This window comes from Hipposideros armiger, unplaced genomic scaffold, assembly GCF_001890085.2.
Source record: "Hipposideros armiger isolate ML-2016 unplaced genomic scaffold, ASM189008v1 scaffold_67, whole genome shotgun sequence".
NCBI classification, from domain to species: domain Eukaryota; kingdom Metazoa; phylum Chordata; class Mammalia; order Chiroptera; family Hipposideridae; genus Hipposideros; species Hipposideros armiger.
This window is the reverse complement of record NW_017731417.1, coordinates 3,425,502-3,443,894: the sequence shown is the minus strand read 5'-3', so window position 1 is coordinate 3,443,894 and position 18,393 is coordinate 3,425,502. Positions and strand designations below refer to the sequence as shown.

General features: G+C 42.5%; 1 protein-coding gene across 4 annotated transcripts in view; it reads left to right on the top strand.

Moving 5' to 3' along the window:
- LOC109382665 (tetratricopeptide repeat protein 7B-like) overlaps positions 1-18,393 on the top strand; it is a 102,882-nt gene that overhangs the window by 32,359 nt on the left and 52,130 nt on the right. For all 4 annotated transcript variants that reach the window (XM_019642335.1, XM_019642331.1, XM_019642332.1 and 1 more), the window contains exon 4: positions 12,138-12,268. In XM_019642335.1, coding sequence (XP_019497880.1) covers positions 12,138-12,268 — 131 coding nt within the window. The remainder of the gene's footprint in view (positions 1-12,137; positions 12,269-18,393) is intronic.

Genomic DNA, 18,393 nt, shown 5'->3' with positions numbered 1-18,393 from the left:
TGCAGGGCACACCACAGCCTCACAGCACATGGAGAAGAGCTCAGGTTTGTTGAGCTCCTACTCTTGTGCCAGGTTCCGGAATAATAGTAGTAAATTATTAATAATAACTACAGTATTAAAAAAAAATCCTAAGCACTCGCTCCCTAACGCCCTTAACCCTCACATCAACCCCGTGAGAGGGAGACGGATAGGCTCCCCATTTAAGAGAAGTGAAGGGTGGATCCCCTGTTTCAGCCCGGGTTCTTCTTCTCCTTTGTCATCAAGTGCTTGCTTCATAGATTGAGGCTGGCGTGTCATATTTGTAGGAACTCCCAGGTGCAGAGACTGCTGCGGCCAGACTGAAAGAGGCTAGGCTGACCTTGGGATGCTGTGAGGTGCCTTGGTTTGTGTTGGGTGGCTCCCAGAACCAGTGTGGACGTCGCAAGCGTCTTGGAAAACTTCTCCTTGAACAACATAGACAGCACTCAGCCTTCTTATTTAAACAGTAGTGTTCTTCAGTACCCTGGGCACGTTCGAAAACCGGAATTCCACAGAAGGAGGGACATCTCTGTCTGGGGCCACACCAACCAGAGGGCAGCCCTCCGAGGTCGCCCCTGGAGTGCCGGCGGCTTCCACCAGGGGTCGCAGGAGCTTCATCCTTAAAGGGGCGCTCGCGCATGCGCGGAGCTGCCCCAGGGCGCGGCAGCCCGCCCGCCGGCTCCCGCCAGTCTAGGGTGCCCGCCTCCTCCGGGCGTACTCGCGCGTTGCAGGTCCAGAAATTTGGATCATTCAGAGATTCCAGGGGAGGTCAGGGATCGGAGAAGAAGGGCGAACTTTGCCAGCTGTCTTTATTAACCTTGGATCGGTGAGCCTCCTAAGGGAGTCCTGGGCAGTTTCTAGAAAGCCGTGCCTTCCGTAGGCGTTTACACGCGGGCCTGGCGGGCTCTTAATTAGGCCTGGAGCTGAACCTCGGCGATGTGCGCGTTTATTGTTCTCCGAGACATTTACAGAGACTCCCACAGGAGTTGACAGCGTTCAGGACATTAAAATATGCAGTGCACTGACCACTTGAAAAGAGAAGGGATGTACAAGTATGTATCCCGGTAGTGGAGCTTTAACAGGAGTTGACAACGTGCTTCCCTGTTTTACAGAGATGGAAAAAACCCTGGTAATAAGGGCTGTAGAGGCCCAAGGAAGATTTTCGTGGCGTATTTCTTAGTAGATTAATGTTCAGGTCTTGAAGTGGCCAAATCTAATCCTGACCTTTACGAACTGAATATTTGCTAATGGCCATGACCTTCTAGGTTTCCTGGAGCAAGACAGACAAGTAACCACTGGCAATGCTTCCTCCCTGGCAGAGAAATTCTTCACTCTGTTGGGGGCTGTGTCCCAATTGCAGGGACCTGCTGTGGTAGTTAGCTCATTGGATCAGGGCTCAGGGTTGTCTCTGCCAATATTCCCATATGACCTTGGGCAAATCACGAACCTTCTCTGAGCTTGAATTCCCTCCTCTGCAAAATGAGGAGAGGCGGGAAGATAGGGGATCCAGTTTTGTTTTGTTTTTTTTCCCTTGAAAAGCTGCTTTTCATTTTTTTAAAGTCCTGAGATTCCTTCAGGTGTAGTGAAAAAAGTTTTATAGGCAAGTCCATGAGTGGAGGGGAAAGGGTGGGAGAGGTGGGGCCAGGGGAGGCCTTGCGAAGTGCTTTTGCCATGTGCAAACCCCAGAAAATGTAGGCGTCGGGGTATTGCGAGTGGGAGGAGCTGTGAAGCCCTGGGCCTGGTGGAGATCTGCTGTGTAAGCCTTGTGCTAGCTGTTTATCTGGACTCTGATCTCTTCCCATCCAGATTTAACAAGTCTGCAAATGGTGGGAGGCTAGATGCTGTAGTGCATCTAGCTACTCATCTCAGGTTGCTAGTCAAAGCTTTCTGTTTATATTTAGATGGTGTAAGAAGAGTAAGAGCCCTTTTATTGCCACTGACCCATATTCATATTTAATATTGGCCGTGTTAATAGACTCCTCATTGGTTCTCTTTTTGGAAGCAAGCAGAGACTCAGAGAGTCCGAAGAAAGCTTGTGGGCTGGAGCCTTTGGTGAAGCTCCACTGAGGTGCTCGTTCTCAGTTCTTCTATGATACCATGTCTGTCTCAGTCATGTACTTTTTACATTGTTTTGAAAATGTCTTTCTCCTCCATTCCCCTAGAGGTGGAACTTCTCGAAGGAGACCAGGTGCTCTGTGAAGCCCAGTCCTCGCCAGAGCACTACACACAGGTGGTGCTCAGTGAGAATTTGTCGAATGAAGTTCACTGGCAGTTCTCATTCCTTGCTGTAGTTGAGGCATCCAGGGGCTACGCTTTACATTGTAGGGATCCCCTTGGGCGATGAGTCCACTGTTCTTTGGGAAAGGAACTAGAACCAAGGCCAAAGTTTACATGGCATTATGTATAATTAAGGTTGAGGGTCTGTGCTGCAATGTTAACTGTGCTTAATTTAGAGTGGTGGGAATATGGGTGATTCTTATTTTCTCCATGCTTTTCTGTATTTTTCAGGTACCCCTCAAAAAAATTAAGGAGGATTGTTATTGCCTCAGGAAAGGTGCTTACTAACAGTAGTTATTATTTATCAATTACATACTTGTTGTAAGTCAGACACTCAGCTAAGCCTCTTAATAATCATTCGGAGCAAATGCTGTTATTCTCACTTGCTTGAAGAAACAGAGGCTCTGAGGTGCTGAGTAGCTTGCTCAGAGTCACAGAGCCAGCAAGCGGAGAAGGAAGGGTTTGAATCCAGGCCTGTCTACTCAGAAGCCCTCATATGTTCACTTCTTAATATTTTACCCAGCAGTTTGACAGTTACACAGTAGACGTGATTTTTAGCACAAAGATTAAAAGTAATAAAACATAGGATTACCACATGGCCTTCCATTCTAGGTATACAAACGAGGTGTGATCAAAAGATACAGTGAATGTTTAAACAAAATTTATTAGAGTGAAAGACACATTGCCATTAATCCCCCTCAAAATACTCCCCCTCACTTCAGACACACTTATTCCATTGTTCTTGCCACTTTTTGAAGCAGTTCTGGAAGTCTTCTTTCATGAGTGTCATTAGTTGCACTGTTGTGGCTGCCTCGATGTCCCAAATCGATTCAAAACGTTTTCCTTTCATGGTCATTTTGACTTTGGAGAAGAGCCAGAAGTTGCACGGTGCCAGATCCAGTGAATAAGGTGGGTGAGGACACACCATTATGTTTTTATTTGACAGAAATTGCCGTACCAGAAGCAATTTGTGACACGGAGCATTGTTGTGATAGAGGATGAAACCGTTTGCCCATTTCATGTTAATGCGTTGTTTGTGATCCATGATTTACGGCACACTTTAAAACACACCTCTCAACCGTAGCTCACACCCGACTGACTGCACTGAACAAGTTGAAACTTGTCACACACTGTTACTGAGGTTTGATGTGCTGCTCCCCATATTGAAGATCCCTGTCTTTCTGTTGAATGACACTCGGCAGCAGCATTCCTTATATTTTTCAATCATACCTCATAGTATATGTCCGTACAAAAACCAGTACATAGACGTTCATAGCAACATTCTTCATAATATCCAAAAAGTTTCAACAACTCAAATGTTTATCAACTGAAAAATGGATAAATAGAATGTATTACATCCTTACAATGGAATGGTATTCAGCAATAAAACGGGATGGAGTGTTTGGAACTAGATAGAGACAAAGGTTGTACAATATGAGGTCTAACAATTAAGTTCGGGAACTTGTTGCAATGACGTTGCTAACCTTTTTGGACATCAGAGGGATTATTCATATTAATTTGTACCAACTGGACAGTTAACCAAGTTTACTATTGGAAGTGCTGAAAAGGCTGCGTGAAAAAATTAGATGACCTGAACTTTTTGCCAACAATTCATGGCTCTTGCATCACAACAATGCACCAGCTCACACGACACTGTCTGTGAGGAATTTTTAGCTAGTAAACAAATAACTGTATTGGAACAACCTCCCTACTCACCTGATCTGGCCCCCAGTGACTTCTTTTCTTACCTGAAGATAAAGGAAATATTGAAAGGAAGACAATTTGATGACATTCAGGACATTAAGGGTAATACAATGACAGCTCTGATGGCTATTCCAGAAAAAAAGTTCCAGAATTGCTTTCAAGGGTGGACCACGTGCTGGCATTGGTGCATAGCTTGCCTAGGGGAGTACTTCGAAGGTGACCGTAGCGATATTTAGCAGTGAGATATGGAGCACTTTTTCTAGGATGAGTTCACGAACTTAATTGTCCGAGCTCATTTTTTGAGTGTACTAAATGCCACTGAAGTATTTACTTTAAAATAGTTAATTTTATGTTATGTGAATTTCACCTCAAGTTTTGAAAGAAAGCCAGATACAATAGGCTGCATATTGTTTGATTACATTGATATGAAATGACCAGAATAAGCAAATCCATAGAGACAGAAAGTGGAGTAGTGGTGGCCAGGCTCTGGGGGGAGGGTGGCATGGGAATAACTACTAATGGGTATGGGGTTTCTTTCTGGGGGCAATGAACATATTTTGGAATTAGCTAGTGGTGATGGTTTCACAGCTCTGTGACTATACTCAAATCACTGAACTGTACACTTTAAGCGGGTGAATTTTGTGGTATATGCTCAATATCTCAATAAAACTTTTATTAATATATGTATAAATAATAGGCCAAATGAATAAAATGCTCCCACTTGGAGGCCTTCCAGGCTACTGTTACCTATGTAGAGCATAGCGATGTGAAGCATAATCGTGACAGTTACAGTTTTTTGAGTCCTTCTTATGTGCCAGGTACTAAGCACATAGCATTTTACATATAAAGTCAGCTGTGGATTAGGGACTTGGCTCCAGAGCCCACATTCTTACTACTACCTAGCATGCTTTACATATAAAGACAGACAAATCAGAGATACGAAAGAGTGTAAGGCTAAGAGCAAGAACTTGGGAGTCAGAGAATCTGGTTGGAGTTCTAGCTCTGCCACCTACGAGTTGTGTAATCTTGGGTGAGTCACTTAACAGCTCAGAGCCCCAGTTCCCTCATCTCTAACTCAGGGATGACAGTAAGTCCTCCCTCGTTCTTCTGAAGGTTAGAAAAATCATATCAAACTCAGAACAGTGTCTGGCATGTAGCTAGCACTCACTACATGTTGTTATGACTATTGTGTGGTTACTAAGCAGAGACTTAAAGAGCATAATTTCAAATTGCAAACTCATTTAGTGAGTCTTTCAGGTTGAATGAGCATCTCATTTGCTCACAGAATTATGGAAGGGACATTGAAAGATCATCTGCTCTAGCAGGTGAATGTCTAATTCAGGGCCTGGCATCCTCTTCTTTTATGAGTGACATGTGTGTGTGAGTGCGCGCGCGCGCACGCGTGCGTGCATGTGTGTGTGTGTGTGTGTGTGTGTGTGTGTGTGTGTGTACATGCACACATCCTAAGAAGAATATGGGGACTCTGGGAAGAAGAGAGCAATTTCTAAAAGCACTCAGAAGGGGCCAACAACGGCTTCCAGCCCAGAGACCACCAGGAATCAGAACCTCAGGACTGATCTGGACCTCACAGCAGAGCTAGGCCAGCCTCCCTCCCCCGCCCCAGCATCTGGTGGTTTCCATCAGCTGTCTCCTCTTTACGCTTGCTCAGGGGCTTGTCTTCCCACTGAGTTGAGTATATCTGACACCGTGGGAGTGCGGCCATTCTAGAGGTGAGAACTCAGGACCAGCAACCTGGGGCTGCCTTTGCCTGGACTTTGCTTTGAGGATCTTAAATCTCTTTTTCTGAGTTTCTTTTCAGCTTTAGAAATTGAGATCCCTGCAAATTGTCTTACTATCTTTGAAGTCCATACCACAGAACTAGGTTATTGGAGACATGATATTATAATAAAGTTTTTCTGGTCCTTCCAGCTATAAACGCCCCTGTGGGTCATGTTACAGCAAAGCTTCAGGGTGTACCTGTCCTGGGCTTGGCTCCCAGAGATGCGGTTAAAAAAAGGGGAAAACAGTGCCTGATGTTATAGTACACAGTTCACATAATTATATTTTATAGGCTTTTATTGTGTTGTGTAACTTTATACGAAAGTAATTCTCTGTTCATTTCAATGTGTTTTAAAAAATCCAAATATTTGTTTTGACTGTTAGCCTTTGAAAATTATAGAGCTCAAGATGGTATCCCAGTAGTTCAGTCCTTCAGGACACAGATGAGGAGTGGAGGCCCAGGGATCCAGGGAATCGCCTGGGGTGATGCAGCTCTGGTGGAAGGAAACATCGCTGCCCTAGGGCCCTGGACTTTGATTTCTGTGTCTTTCCAATTTGAAACTCATTTTTATTGTCACTGCTGTTACCAGACACTGAATTTGTTTTCAGAGACTCAGTGAGACACAGGATATTGTGAGCAGGCTTCTGTAGTCAGATAGACCAGGGCGCCAAACTTGGCTTTATCATGTACTAGCTGTGGAGCTCTAAGTTCAATCTTATCTATAAGACACTGTTAACACCTTCCTTGCAGGATGACTGTGGGATTATAAGTGGTGCATGTCAACCCCAGGCAAAGTGCTGGGTGCTGGGTAGGGCTTTGATAAGTGAACCTTTATCATTACTGTTCCATCTTACATCAGTCTTCTAGCTGAGGGAGCCTGGAAGAATTTGGGGTATTAACCCCTCAGTGATCACTGGATTTGGGGGCACTGAGATGTGTAGCTCTCCACTCCCTCAGCCAAACCTCCATGAATGGGTGGCCTTTGGGGAAATAATGTGGCGCTTCCTTTCAGAGATGATGAGACCTTGATGGGAAAGGAAACAAAGGGTGGGGTTCAGCGTGCTGTTTTATGTTCTGGAAGTCACACCTCCAGAGAGCAATCCCAAGGCTGAGCCTTGAGCTGTCTAGCGCCCCTCCCAGCTGTGAGGCCCCACTGGCCTGCTGGCATCTGCAGAGTAGCTTTGCTTCTGACACTCCACCCTGCCTCTGACTCAGCAGCGCTGTCTCCTCTCAGAGTATCACTCAGGGCAGGATACATTTGTCCCAACCCCTGGCTCCTTGTACTTTCCAGCTCTGGCCCCTCACAGACCTTAGGCAGGTCACGTAACTTTCCTGACTCTTTTTTTCCCCACAACGCTGGAAGGAAGATAGTACCTACTAAACAGGACCAAATAGGTTAGCGCACGTGGAAGAGCTTCAAAAGCAGTCAAGTATGATCTAAATGATTTTCTTGTCATTAATGTATTTAAAATGTGTTACCCATCATAGAAAGGACCTTTCAGAAGTGAGTCTGTCTGCAGGAATTCCCTCCTGTGGCTGGGATATAAATTTTGGGTCCAGTGGCTCCTCAGCATTGTTTCAATCACCGCACGTGATCAGCCACTTTTTTCACCCATGCTTTGAACATGGCCTTGATGATTGGTCAGGAAGCACTGAATTGCTACTCTTTTTGTACACAGTTTTGATTTTTGTACATACAGATCTTACTGAAATGTATTTCATTTCGTATTCCTGTCACTCCAGTTATTTATCCAATTTTTTTTTTCACTTTCTTTTTGACATGCATTTCTCTGGAAAAAAGAAAGTGAAAACATTATTGATGAAAGCTTTCCAAACTGACAAGGCATCATCTGACATTGTAAAGAGGGCCAATTTGGGCTGTGACCTCGGGATTCTGCTTCTCAGACAGTGTTGCTCTGATCCCAGACACTTGAAATGTTACAGTCCATTCCAGAGGTCCTGTAAGCAGCTTTTGACAGAGAGCTAGATATTCTGGAACTGAGCTGTACAGCCATGGATTCACTGTGGTAAATCAAAACTCCGCTCTTGCTCTGAGATGTGCCCGGTGGCACATGGAATGGATGTCATAGCATTTGGGAGACGGAAAGGAACAACATTTACCATAAAGACCCTCCTGCCCTGAGTGACACCGAGAGGAGACAGTCCTGCTGAGTCGGAGCCCTCGGTGACTGGGTCTCAATATTGTGGAACTCAAAATACAGATGATAGCCAAACTGTATTGAGCTGGGTTTGGCTTTTCTTTGATTCAGTGGGTTTGGCAGGTCCCTGAGGGCCTTGGTCACCTTCATGAGTATTAGTGGTCACAGAGTCCAGCCTGTAGTGGTACCAAGTGCCAAAGGGTAGATCCATTTTTTCTGGGCCTTTGACACATTGGAGAATTTGTTTTCCTTATATTAAATCCCTATTACCAACTTGCACATTGTTTGGTTGCTTTTCATACAGCAGAAGGCAGATTATGAAACAATTTATCTCGTTTTGTTGTTTGCTGATGGTTTTAATTTTGCACAATTGAGTCTCACATTTCAGGAACTCCAATCAAGTGCTTGCTTTTGAGTGTTTCTGGAGGTGTTCTATAAATGGTGAATTTGTTCAGTGTATCTTGTATTTACCTTCAAAGAAAATTTCAAGAGGTTGTAACAGAGTTCCACTGGAGAGGCTGCTTAGTGATTTACTTATTTTATTGTTTCGATATTTAAAAATTTTTTTCTCAACTGCATAAACAACTTTGGCTGAATATTTAGCACCTAGGACAGGAGGGACATCAAAAAAGTTATAACTATATTCCTTATGTTCAAAAAGTTTAGTAGAGGCATAGAAGCTAAAAATAGACTCAAATCAAATTCCCAGAGATAAAAACAACAATGTCTGAGATGAAAAATACACTGGATGTGATTAAGACAGATTAGACATTGAAGAAAAGATTAGCGAACTTGAAGACATAGCAATAGAAACTATCCAAAATTAAACAGAGAGAAATTCTTTTTTTTTTTAAGTGGAAAGAGCATGAGGTATAACTTCAGGTGGCCTAATATGTGTGTAATTGGAGTCTGCTAAGGAAGGAGGAGAGTAACAAAAAATTTTGAAGAAATAATGGCTGAGTATTTTTCAAATTTTATGAAAACTATAAACCCTTAGATCCAGAAAGCTTAGTGAAGCCCAAGCACAAGAAACATGGAGAAAACGAAACCAAAGCACTTCATAATCCAAATTGCTCACAACCAGTAGAAAAATCTTAAAAGCAGCCAGAAGAAAAGACACAGTACGCACGGATGAACAAACATAAGGATGATGGCAGATTTATTGTCCAAAACGATGCAAGTGAGAATAGAGCAGAGTGACACCTTTACAGATGGCGGGAGCCAGGGGGACAGAGGAAGTAAACCGTTAACCCTGAATTCCACACTCAATGAAAATATCTCTCAAACATGAAGGCAAAACAAAGCCTTTTCCACACATACAATGGCTGAAAGCATCATCAGCTGAACTGCACTGTGGGAAATATTAAAGGAATCCTTTAGGTAGAAAGAAAATGATACCAGAAGGAAATATGAATCTACACAGAGCAATGAGGAGCATTGGAAACCAGAATTATATTGGGGACGCCGTGAGTTTTTCCTTATGATTTAAATGTCTTTAAAAGGTATGTAACTATTTCAACAAAAATAATCATGTAGGGTGGGTCCTATAAACTTGTGTAAAATGTATATAATAGGAGAATAAAGACTGGAAAGAGGGAAATGGAAATATATACTTGTAAAGGAGTTACACTATACGCGAAATGGTGTAATATCATTTAAAATAGACTGTGGTAAGCGAAACCCTGACAGGAACCACTGACAGTTAAGCTTGAGACTTCAATGCCCCTGTTTCAATAAATGATCGAACAAAGAGACAGATGGTCATCGAGGACTTAGAGACCTCGCAACAATACAGTCTATTTGTAAATAAAATATATTTGTCTAGCTATTTCTTACAAGCGTATTCTTATCATACAATCCCAGCAATTGCGCTTCTTGGTATTGACCCAGTTGAGTTGAAAGCTATGTTCACACAAAGACCTGCCCATGAAAGTTTATAGCAGTTTTAATCATAAATGCCAAAAACTTGGAAGCAACGGAGATGCCTTTGAATAGATTAATGGGTAGATGGAATATTATTTAACAAACAAAGGAAATGAGCTATCAGGCCACAGAAAGACATGGGATCTTAAGTGGGCATTGCTCAGTGAAAGAAGCCAGTCTGAAAAGTTAACATACTGTATAATTAAGGCAAAACTGTAGCGACAGTAAAACGATTAGTTCAGGGGTTTGGGAGGAGGGGCGTAGGGATGAATTGGTGAAGCAGGGGACATTTTTTTAGGGCAGTGAATCTATTGCTCACAGTGCAGTAATGGTGGATACTTGACATGACCAAACACTCATAGAACTGCACAACACGAAGAGTGAACCCTAACGTAAACTATGGAATTCAGTTGATAAAAAAACAAAATAAATAAAAACAACAGCAACAGAACCACATCATGGTGAAACACTGAATGAATGTGGTTTGTTACATGCCAATTTTACATCAATAAACCTATTAAACATGTCAAGTCTTTGGCCGAGCTCCCCCTCCTGTGACACAGTGGTGACCTCTGAGCTCCCAGCTGCGCTGTCCTTAGCCGTTGGCGCCTTGTGGACAGAAGTGGTTTCTCCCCCTTCCCACGCAGTACTGCCATCTCCCGTGGCTTTCCCCAGCCTGGAGCGATGGTTGCTATTGAAGAGCAACTTGGATGAAGCCATTCTCCAAATGATGCACATGAGGCTCTGGGTCATTCTCTGGTGTTGAGTGTGTCTGATTCCCTCTCTGGAGTGGTGTCCACTCTGAAAATCAGAGCTGCCAAAGACCTGGGTTCTGATTTCTGTTTTGCTGTTAACTGCCTGTTCAATTTGGAGCAAGTCCCTTGCTTTGCCATGGCAGACCTCAGCTTCTTCACCTGTAGAATGAGCGGGTTTTCCAGGGTATTTCTCTGGTCCCTTCCAACTGTGACCCAGTTTCTGTTTGTAGCAAACCTCACACTTCTACGTGGAGTGGAATGTGTGGGGTGTGTGTATACAGGCCCACCCAGGGCACTTGACACAGCAGCAGCCCTACTGTGTGAAGAGGAACTGGGGACCCTCCCCACCGGCTGGTGCCCAGGGCAGGGGCGCAGGTTGGTGCTGGGTTCAGGATACAGCTGCTCCTCTCAGCAGTTATTTTATTTTATTTTATTTTTATAAGTGGTTTTTTGTTTTGTTTTTTTTAAGATTTTTATTGGGGAATTGGGGGGATGGGAACAGTGCTGGGGAATTGGGGGAAGGGGAACAGACAAGTTGCTGTCGTTTTGTTCTTCAGTCTAGTTGTGGAGGACGTTGCTTCACTGGCCCAAGTTGGCACCATCATTGCGCTCTTCCCAGGCGAGGCGCATCTGTCACCGGCTTCTGGATGGCCGCTCACGCTGGCTGCTGGCTACATATGATAGCCCATGGCAACCCACTGCCACAGGGGCTGCAGCCTACGCCATCGCCGGCGACTCACAGCAGCCCAGCTCCAGGTTGAGCTGTTGTTCAGCATCTTAGCTGTGGAGGGCAGTGTCACTGGCCCTCATATGTGGGATCCGAACCGGGGCCCTCTGGCGTCCCAAGCGAGTTCTTAACCATCGCGCCACTCGGCCGGCCCTCAGCAGTTATTTTTTTAGCCTTTCATGCTTTCATATGTCCCAGCCCTGAAATCTCTTTTGGCAGAGCCTCTCCTCCACCTTCAAAGAAGTGCCCACAAAGCAAAGTTCTGGTATTTTCTTAGCTTAGAACTGAGAGGTGGCCTGTGGTGTAAATGTTACTCCCAACTCTAAGGCTGAGAGTTGGAAGATTTTCCTAGTAACTGAGCCTCCTGGGAGCATTTAAAAAATGTTTTATGTTCAATTGGTTAAGTATACATTTTGGGATAGACATTCTTTAGGTAGTATTGTGCTGTGAGCCTAGCTCTACTTAGCTTTAAAATTTCTTTGAGGACCTTGGGGCCTAATATTTTGAGAAGCTCTGTTAGGTCCGAATGGGGCCATGGTAAAGTACCTGATCAAGTTCTCAACCTGGATATCAAAATCAAATGGTGCTTTGTGTATATTAGTCTATAACTTACGCATACTCTTTGGCGCTCCATTTTGATGTTCCACTTCGTCCTTAAAGAGAGAGGGCAGAGGACAGTCTGCTTCTCTGATTGTGATATCCTGGGACCATTTTCTGGCCCTCTAGAGCAATATTTTGAAAATTAAAACTCAAGAGGGGCAACTCACCCAGCTTTTGTGTTTGATTCCTTTTAGGACTTTGTTTAGAGAAGTTGCCTATTTCCTCTTCTACCAGTAATCTCCACGTGGACCGGGAGCAGGATGTCATCACCTGTTACGAGAAAGCAGGGGACATTGCACTCCTGTACCTGCAAGAGATAGAAAGGGTAAGTGAGGACCACGTGTTCCTTCCAGTTGATAATTTGTTAACATTTCAAATCAGATCGTAGAGAACTGTGATCAACCCCTGGAAAACCTTCAGCCTCTCTGCCTCTGGGTACAAAGCTTTACTTATACTCTGTAATGCTAAGGAGAATATGGTGCTGATTATGGCCCCTTGTGAAAACAGGTTAGTGTTTGGGAAACATTTTAACATCCTCTGATCAGAAATGACAGCATGCATCTGTTAACACCCTCAGTGCCCTGAAGGGACTAATTATTCCCATTCTTCTTTGCAAAATGGGCCAACCTTCATTTGTACTTGCGTGGACTAGATGCCAGTATAGTGGACATCGGGGTTTGGGCGCCTTTCCCTCAGTGGCTAGCAGGTCATGTATTCCCTGAGACCCTCTGGGATGGTTTCTCCCATCAGCCAGTTCCCTGCCTGTGGTGTGGGAAAATGGAGACCAACAGCTGACAAGAGGGCCACCTGAGCAGAGAATGAATGAGCGAGAGACCCCGAGCTCACCCCTCAGGCTGAGGAAGCTGGAGGCAGGAGGGCCCAGGCGCTGTGCGTCACTGTCTGTTTCGGGTTGCTGTCTTTGGGCTCTGCTCTTGACTAAGTTCCTTCATTCCTCAGCCTCAATTTTCCATCTGTAAAAAGGCGCATAATAATAGTTCCTACTTCATGGAGTTCTTGTGGGGATTATAAAAGATCATGTCAATAAAGGCACTTAGCCCAGGATTCTTGGCAAATGTCACTTATTTTTACTCGTAACAATAGCCCTTAGCCATCTCCGCTTCTAGCAGGGTTTTCTGGAGTTCTAACCGAGGCTCGAGGCTTGACGTTGATTATTTCCCCCTTCAGACCCAGAGACGTATCCTGCGAGATTGTTTGAAATGATTAGACATCCTGGGAGGCTCGGAAAATGACCAGACTGGTTTCCCATCAATTTTATGTGTTCCCTGTTTCCGTAAAGATTAAAACAAAGAGGGACTACCAAAGTCTTGTTAGTTTTTGTTATTTTATAATGTACAGACTGGAAGTCACTTTTTTCATAAATCTTTTATATGTAGATGTATGTGAAGTCTGGGAAAAATGACCTTCTGTAAGTGACCACTGGGCTTGGTGGAAGTTCAAGGGTTTTTATGAGACAAGATAATGGGTACTGTGCAGAAGATACCTGCTTGGCCTTTTTTTTTTTTTAATTGCACTTAAATGACTTTTAAGAATTACGCTAAATTGAAAACAGAAGTTTTAAGGAAATAGAATCTGAAAGAAGTACAAGACTGGGACAAGCTTAGGTAAATCGTGCTTTAGCTTTCTGAGTAGGCAGCCCTCTTACGTGGAAAATCACACATGATCTGTTCCTATATTTATGTGTTCTGCCTGCAGAGGCAGTCAGTCATTCAGTGGTTTTCCCCTCATTTCCCAGCCATTCTAGATGAAGAAACTTCTGTTTGCCAGGACCTTTTGGCATTTTATTTTTTAGTGCCGGCTCTTAACTTCATTCACCAGCAGGAATAAAATTGGGGGAGAACTTTTTAGGACGGTTCGGGGTATTTTGGCCAGTGTTTTTTTTTGTCACCTGGGACCACCGAATCGTGGTTCTGAGGCAGCCCCACTCTCTGAGTCTCCCTAATAGTGGGCATGTTCTGTGATGCTACTGTGGTTTGCTTCCCGAAGGGAAGTGACTCTTCAGCGAGGGAGCTGACCTTGGCTTTCCCTAACTTAAGCTGTGAGAGGCAGCAGAGCACAGCTGCAAAGCGACTGCCATTGTTTTGGGACCCTGCGCTTGCCACCTCTTAGCTGTGGATCTTCAGGCAAGTTCCTCAGCTTCTCTGTGCTGCTCAGGATCCTCATCAGGACAATAAGCAATAATAATTGCTGTAAGGTTGTTGTGAGGATAAAATGGTTTCACTCGTGTACTGCCCAGTACATGGTTAGCACACTGTGTTAGTTTTGTTGTCATTTTCTGTTCCTGTGCCACCTGCCAATGGAATCTTTCCTAACCACAGACGAGTTCATATATTTAGATAAAAATTGGAATATTATAAACACACTATTTGATTAAAAATGTTAAAGGATTTTTAGGGCAATGTTAATGGAGTAATTTTTTCAGGAGAATTTTGTTTTCTTTCCCTTGTGTGGAAGATAATGGGGAACATTGTGCCTGGAGTCCCTGTGTTATATCTGGGTTCTGGACTTCTGTTCATCTGACTAACTTTAGTTCAATCGTTTGTTTTGTGTGCTTCAGCTTTCTGTTCTCATGGCGGGGCTAATGCTGCCTGACTTGTCCAGGGCTACGAACCAGTGAGCTGCCAGGGTCTTCTAGCCAGGACATGAGGGCAGGGCCAAAGAAAATTGGGATACACGAAAGCTGTGTGCATTAAATGTTTGTTTAGTGTTGTCCTTGTTATATTAGGGTTACAGAGACATCTAATAATTTGTTCTCTGAATGGGGCATAAAAGAGACCTCTAAAATTGTGCATATAAAATAATTTAATCAAATGTAATCAAATTAGAGAAGATAGAATTAGTGAGGACATGGGATGGCCTTGATTCGTTTATCTTCAGATGGTGTCATTCTGCCAACAGTAAATCGTGTTATCTGCCCCACAAGGAGAGTCTAGTGGTGCAGTGATAGGAATAAAGATGACTTCATCCTTGGATAGCACAATGTGAGCCCCACTTTTGGCAAATGAAATCATCCTGTTCTGCCCTTTGCAGGCATCAGCCAACCAGCCGGCTCTGGCTTTTTTCAGCAGACGCAGTGCCAGGGTGGAACTTTACCTTCTGCTGACAGTTCATTCCTTTACACCCTATTTTAGAAAAGAAGTTAATGCTAGATTATGGGACACCCGTAGACTTTCTGTGGGCTCTTTCAATGCTAAAGTTTTGAGGAGAAACAACTGGACCCCAACCACTGCAGGGCCCAGCCCCATTTCCTCTGTTCATCGGGGCTTGTTCACGGGTCAGCCTGACCATGGCTGGAGCCTTTTGCTTCCTCCTCATAGGAAGAGCTTGCGGTGACATAGCTGATGTGTTGGCTTCAGAGCTGGATTAGATTAAGGTTACTGTGTGTCTTGAATTCAAACCAGACGTCCCAGGGAAAGTACTCCATGCTGCTGTTGAGAAAGGCAGGGTATGACTCTGGAGGTTCACGTGGCCGCACTTTTGGCGTTAAAATGTGAGACAATAAGGAAAGGACAGACTTTTTCTTCCCTTCCCCTTTCTAGTCCCTGCCTTTGGACTCGAGCCAAAGCAGCAGGTTCAAGTTCAAAGCTTAATGTAGTATATCTGAATGGATACTTCCTTAGAGAAATGGCAGGAAACTGGCCAGGTAGTGTGTGCTCTCACGTTGAGCCTGCCATCTGACTGACTAAAGCACACTAACAACCGAGTTCGAAATGTCCAGAAACCAGAAAAGAACAGTAGCTTATTTTAATCTTTGTATGTTCTCAGTCAGTCTTTGCCCTCAGAATTTCATAGTGCTAAAGGGTTTTACGTCTGTCTTTTTTTCACTCAACGTTATGTCAGAACTTGAAAGTGTTTTCAAGGCTATATAATATTTCATCAAGTGGATGGCCTCTTTGATAATATTTAACTTATTGTTGGGTATAACCTGTTGTTATGAATAATGCTGCGATGCCAACTTCCTTCAGGCAGCTGTTTGCTTTGCATTGTTTCCTAAGGGCAAGTTTCCGGAAGTGGGGATATGTCTTACCATTCTCATTACTACTTCTTGTTTCTAATTGCTTTGAACAGATCATACTACCTTTGGCAGTACAGGAAGGTGGTGGTTTCTTGGCAGCCTTGGTGGGGTTACTCTTGTATAAACGTTATTTTGCTGAACTGCTGGGTGAAAGTGGTAACTTACAGTTTTAGTTTGTACTTCTTTGACAGTCATTCAGGTTGAAATTGTTTCCACCTATTTGCTTACTGGTTATATTTCTTTTCTTTTCTTAATTGCAGCATTATTGAGATATAATTCAGATACCATACAGTTTCCCCATTTAAAGTGTACAATTCAGTGGTTTTTAATACATTCACTGAGTTGTGCAATCATCATTGATATTTAATTCCAGAACATTTTCATCACCCCAGAAAGAAACCTTGTACCCATTAGCAGTCACTCCCCATTTACCTCCAATCTCTCAGTCTCTATTGATTGGTATATTCTAGACAGTTCATATAAGTAGAACCATAGAGTATGTGGTCTTTTAGGATTGACTTCTTTGGCTTGGCATATGTTCTCAGGCTTCTTATGTGAGGTGTGATTGAAAAATACAGTGAATGTTTAAATTAAAAAATTTATTACAGTAAAAGACACACTACCATTAATCCCCCTAAAAATATGCCTCCTTACTTTGAACACACGTATCCCATCATTCTTGCCACTTTCTGAAGCGGTTCTGGAAGTGCTCTTTCGTGAGCGTCTTTACTTCATCCTCTATCATGACAACGCTCCGTGTCACACATCGCTTCTGGTATACGGCAATTTCTGTCAAATAAAAACATTATGGTGTGTCCTTATCCACCTTTTTCACCGGATCTTGCAGCATGTGACTTCTGGCTCTTCCCCAAAGTCAAAATGACCATGAAAGGTAAATGTTTTGAATAGATTCAGGACATCAAGGCAGCCACGACAGCGCAACTAAAGACACTCAGGAAAGAGGGCTTCCAGAACTGCTTCAGAAAGTGGCAAGAACGATGGGATAAGTGTATTCGAAGTGAAGGGGAGTATTTTGAGGGGGATTAATGGCAATGTGTCTTTTACTGTAATAAACTTTTTTTATTTAAACATTCACCATATTTTTTTATCACACCTTGTATGTTGTAGCATGAATCAGTACTTCATTTCTTTTTATTGCCAAATAATATTCCATTTTATGGAAATACTACAATGCGTTTATCCATTAGTCATTTATCATTTGGGTTGTTTCCACTTTTTTGCTGTCATAATAATGCTGCTATAAATATTTCCATACAATATTTTGTATAGACAAATATTTTTTTTCCTTGGGAATATAGCTAGGAGTGCAATTGCTGGGTCAGATGGTAACTTTATATTTAACTTTGTTATATTTCCTTTTTGTCTGTTTTTACTTTCCATTTAATTTTTGGATATAGGACTTTTCTCACAATTTGAATAGTCTTTATATCATAAATATGTTAACCCTTTATTTGCTCTGAATGTTGTCCCAATCAGTAATTTTCCATTTTTAAGTTGTACATAGTTGAATTTAAAAATTTAAAACTGTATATATAGTGGAATTTGATTATTTTTTATTACATTTATTTCATTGTTTTAAAGCTGAAATATTGGGATAAACCCCTCCTCTAGGATTTAAAGAGTTTTCAACCATTTTCCATATTTTAAAAAATAACTTCTAATTTCAAATCTTCTGGAGATTTATTTTGGTGTATGATATTAGATATGACCCTAATGTTTTCCCCAAATTTTAGTGCCTCTTTAAGATGATCTTATATCACTTTTTCATATTTTCTGTCATATTGTAAGTCATTCAATAAAGTGTTAGATACAACAGTAATTTCTGGCTTTACTATTTTGTTCTGCTAATCTTATATTGTACCAATATGATACTGCTTAATAAATACTTATTTATTATGATGGTTTTAACATCTGAAAGATTAGTAACTACTTATTTTTTTTTCAGAATATCCTTTGTCCTTTTCTGTTGTACTTCTAGATGAATTTTAGAATAATTTTATTGAGCTCTAGAAAAATCCTATTGGGATTTGGTTGAGTTTTTATTAACTCTATACATTAATGTGGGAAATAATGCTTAGTCTTCACATATCTATGACTGATATGTCTTTCCATGTTATAATACTTTTTGTATTATAGAGATTTCAATAGATGTATTTTATTCCCAGATCTTTTCTATTTGTATTGCCTGTGTATAGGATTGTTATTTTTTTCATTATATTTTCACATATAGCAATGCTTTTGATTTGTCAATGTACTTGCACAAAGATTTATTGAGTTCCTTCTATGTTCTGCACACTGTGCTTGACACCAGGAGCACTGGAATGAATAAGCCACAGAGCATGTCCTTAGGAAACTTACAGCCTCATGAGGACACAGGTCCATAACCAGTGTGGGGA